General features: G+C 34.6%; 1 protein-coding gene across 1 annotated transcript in view; it reads right to left on the bottom strand.

Moving 5' to 3' along the window:
- The window catches only part of LOC117114052, a 35,454-nt gene that overhangs the window by 14,559 nt on the left and 16,967 nt on the right, over positions 1-3,928 (bottom strand). The window contains exons 3-4 of the mRNA XM_033257584.1: positions 2,461-2,489; positions 1,678-1,931 (exon numbers count right to left, since the gene is read on the bottom strand). Of these exons, the coding sequence (XP_033113475.1) occupies positions 1,678-1,931; positions 2,461-2,489 (283 nt within the window). The remainder of the gene's footprint in view (positions 1-1,677; positions 1,932-2,460; positions 2,490-3,928) is intronic.

Below are 3,928 nucleotides of genomic sequence, written 5' to 3' on the forward strand. Positions count from 1 at the left end.
GCTAAAGGGTTTACACTACCTCAGCCCAACCATGGTGGGTGCTGAGGTAAGAAAATTTATGTTTACGGCACTTCTAGATGGCGGAAATGGCTCACAGCTTAAATTTAAAATATAATTTTTTTTTTCCCCTTTTTTTTTGTTATTAAAAAAAAATAGGATGGGGGGAGCCCGGGGCAGCTCTCCCCACCCCCACTGCAATCATGAGGTAAGAAAATTTAGGATTACGGCACCTCTAGATGGCGGAAATGGCTCTCAGTTTAAATTTAAATGCTTAAAAGAACATCAAGGATCCCAAATGATCAGATTTGTTGAATTGATTAAACCAGTTTTATACCGTTTACTATCAGATAAGTATTAAACGCCGATGATCTCCAGTTGAGCATCTACATGATAAAAAAAATTATCGGTTATACCAGGAAGTCATGTGAACTGACCTGAAAAAAACATGCACATTGCTGATTGTTTCGTAACCCTTTGTTAAACAGTTTCAAAATGTATTTAATTGATAAAAACATAATTTTTCAAATATAATGATAATTGTATCCACGTTGTTTATCAACAGCGACTTCCAGTGATGACTCACACATGTCAAACAACAGCTAATTTGCATAAAGACAAGGCTGATCAATGATCTCTGTTAACACTGCTGTTGTGCGGAGGTAACTCTATAGATCATTGCAGTTACCGACGATCCGTTAAGCAAAGTTACTAACTCTGTTTACACGGCCACTCAACACCTATATCAATGGATAAACTCGATCATCACAGTGATCTACTGCCGTGTAAACAAGACTATTGAAATTCCAATTGTTTTTGTTTTTGGTACTAGTAGTAGCCCCTCCATATTGATGTTTACTGAATGTAGAGAAGAGCTAATTGCTAATCTACATACTTGTTAACTTGTAAAGCACTTTCCTATCAGTTACGAAGCGCTGTAAGTTTTTTCCTGCTCATTAGCAGGGGCGGATTTAGGGGGGGGGCCGGCCCGGCCCCGGCCCCCCCTTTTGGGAGGTAAAAAAAAGAAAAAAAAAGAAAAAAAAGAGAGAAAAAGAAAAAAATGATAGCCCAGAATGCCTCAAATGTTATGTTCGGGCGTCTAGAACACAAAAATTTCGCGGGGGCATGCCCCAGACCCCTTACGACAGTGTTGTCTCAATCGGTCCAACTTTCGGCCCCCGCTTCCGGCCCCCCCTTTTGGACATTTCTGGATCCGCCCCTGATTAGGTCCACATAAATGTTGCTGACATATTGGCGCAGTAGCAGGCAACCTCACCAGGTACCCATTTATACTGCTGGGTGGAGAGAAGCAATGAAGATAAAGTGCCTTGTTCAAGGACACAAGCGAAATGCACAGCGAGGGATTAAAACCCCGACCACCAGGTTGGGAAACCAAACCGTTCCCACTGCGCCGAACCGCTTCTTACAAACTTTTGGTAATCTTCGGAAACTGATCCTAGTTTGTTTAGAGAAATTAATTTCATGGAAATCAAAATTGAATTAAACTAGCACAGGTCTCTTATACACATCTAGATGTGTATAAGAGACAGGCCTATATATATGTGTGTGTATGTATATGTATGTATGTATGTATGTATACACACATATATATATATATATATATATATATATATATGTGTGTGTGTGTGTGTGTATATTTATATATACTAATAGTCCCACCTGTCATCTTGTTTTCCAAATCCTTGGCATTCAAGAGCACATCCCACACAAGATGATGTTCCAGCATGCTTTACGTGTTGTGCACGCAGCTTATCAAAGCTTGTCGGTATACGATGATCATTATCGGAGTGTTTGCATGTATTGCACTTAGCTAACCACGAAGCTTGTATACCAGTGGATGTGTTTTTATAGTCATCACAGTCACAACGAGGATGTTGACAGGGTCTTCCATGTTTTAAGCCCTTTTTTCTAATCTACAGTAATGAAATTATAAATATAAACAATAACAAAAATGCAATTAGAGTCCATCAATATTAAAAAAAGATAAATTTGTTAGCCATTTACTTTAATGGAATTGTGGAATAATTATAGTAAATAATGCACTAAAAGGAGAGAATGCATGTTGTTTATGTTTATCTTGAATCCAATGCCCATTTCAGTAATAATTTTGCACTTTGAATTGTAAATTCAACTTTTAAGTTAAGATTGAATTGACAGGGTCTTTCTAAATACCAAACATTATCATTCTAGAGATTCTTTAATAATGTTCGATAACTTAAAATCTATATTGCTTATAGTTTAATAGCCCTTGAATTATTATTAATAAGTAAAGGATAGACGAGGTGCATCTAAAACTTTGTGAGTATGTAAAAGTCCTAGAGCCAATACATTTTATACAAGTTAGTCCAAAAATTGCTGTTGTAATTTCTTATTATTGTTCCAATAAGTTCAATAATGCTGATAAATAATGTCCTATTTACTAGTTTTTTTTAAAATACTTACTTTACTAACTTGGTCCACTGTTAAAGAATCTATAATTGAAATAAGATATAAAATTATAATGGTATAAATTCACAAGGTATATTACAGTACTGTATATGTAAGCAAATTCTAGTTCAATTAGGTGAAGGTGTTAATTTTAATATAAAACCATATTGCTATACCAGGCAACCCCTCCTCCCACCCAACCCTGAGAAAAAAATAATACTCAAGCATTGAAATATTACTTCACATCAACTTACTTTATACGACCGGATTATTTTATAACAAACTTACGTGGGAAATGTAATTTAATTTGCTAATGTTTAAAAATAAAGGAGATGTAATGAACTTAAAAATGGGGGGCTTTCTGAGCAAAACAAAGTATTGAAAAACAATTTATCTTGAACTATAAGCATAGTTAAGCAGAGCTATAGAATAGGGATAATTATAATAAAATGAAAAATAAACTTTGAAGGACTAATTGAGAATCCAGATTTGTGGTTATGATTGAACACTTTATATTGAAACGAAATAACGTCTTTCCTTTATATGAATTGAAGCTATGAAATCAGTTTCACAATGATTCAAGTTATGGTTACCATTGTTATATTGTCCCTTTTGTGGTGGGGAAGAAATCCCTTTTAGCTAAAAAAACAATTAAAAAACGTTGTGTACACCTTTCCACAGGTGCAAAAGTCATTACGAAAATGGCAACAAATAAAAACTCTGTACCTTTCTGTTTCTTTCAGTGTAACATAAGTAGCGTCTTCCTCTCTTTCCCTTTTTTAACCCTTTGTTTGGTGGGGATTATATTTTAGCTTGTGTAACTACAATACTTAGTCAAAAGATTTTTGTATGATCCTTATGTTTATTGTATTTTAGCCTCTGGTTGGAGAGCCAAATTACTATTTTTCCCCTCAAGGCAATACTATTAGAAGTGGTATTGCCTATGATTCAAATAGAGTACTGGGATGGGATCATAGAGCCATCCGCAAATGTAGGACCCAGCATACAAAAGTACTCACTACATTGTTTGGAAAGATTAGGGGATTTTTATCAAGTTGACTCATCAATTCCCTACTGTGCGTAGATTTAATATTTCTGGATGGTGGCAAAGATATATTTTCAGTCTCATTTTATGGTGGCAGGTCCTATTCTTCAAGTCTACATTGTAGAAATATACAGCAGGCAATGATAACTATTATTGCAGTATAATATGGTAATCCATGGCCCTCGTACCTAAGATAAATAATTAACCTCCTTGGTTCACCAAAGTACACAGGAGATATAAATTGTTGTCTATAATTCCCACTTTTATATTCCACAGTTGCAATCTTTGATGACCTCTGACCTTTCATTCATTCATTCATGGATTTTATTCTATATATTATTCAATATAAAAAATTCGAGCAAAAAAGTTAAAAAGATTATATCATAAAAACTACAAAATTACCATTAAAAAAAAAAAAAAAATGAGTAAGTGAATAAA

The sequence above is a fragment of the Anneissia japonica genome, unplaced genomic scaffold, assembly GCF_011630105.1.
Source record: "Anneissia japonica isolate Jap-2015-1 unplaced genomic scaffold, ASM1163010v1 scaffold650_len285673_cov152, whole genome shotgun sequence".
Classification (NCBI taxonomy): Eukaryota; Metazoa; Echinodermata; class Crinoidea; order Comatulida; family Comatulidae; genus Anneissia; species Anneissia japonica.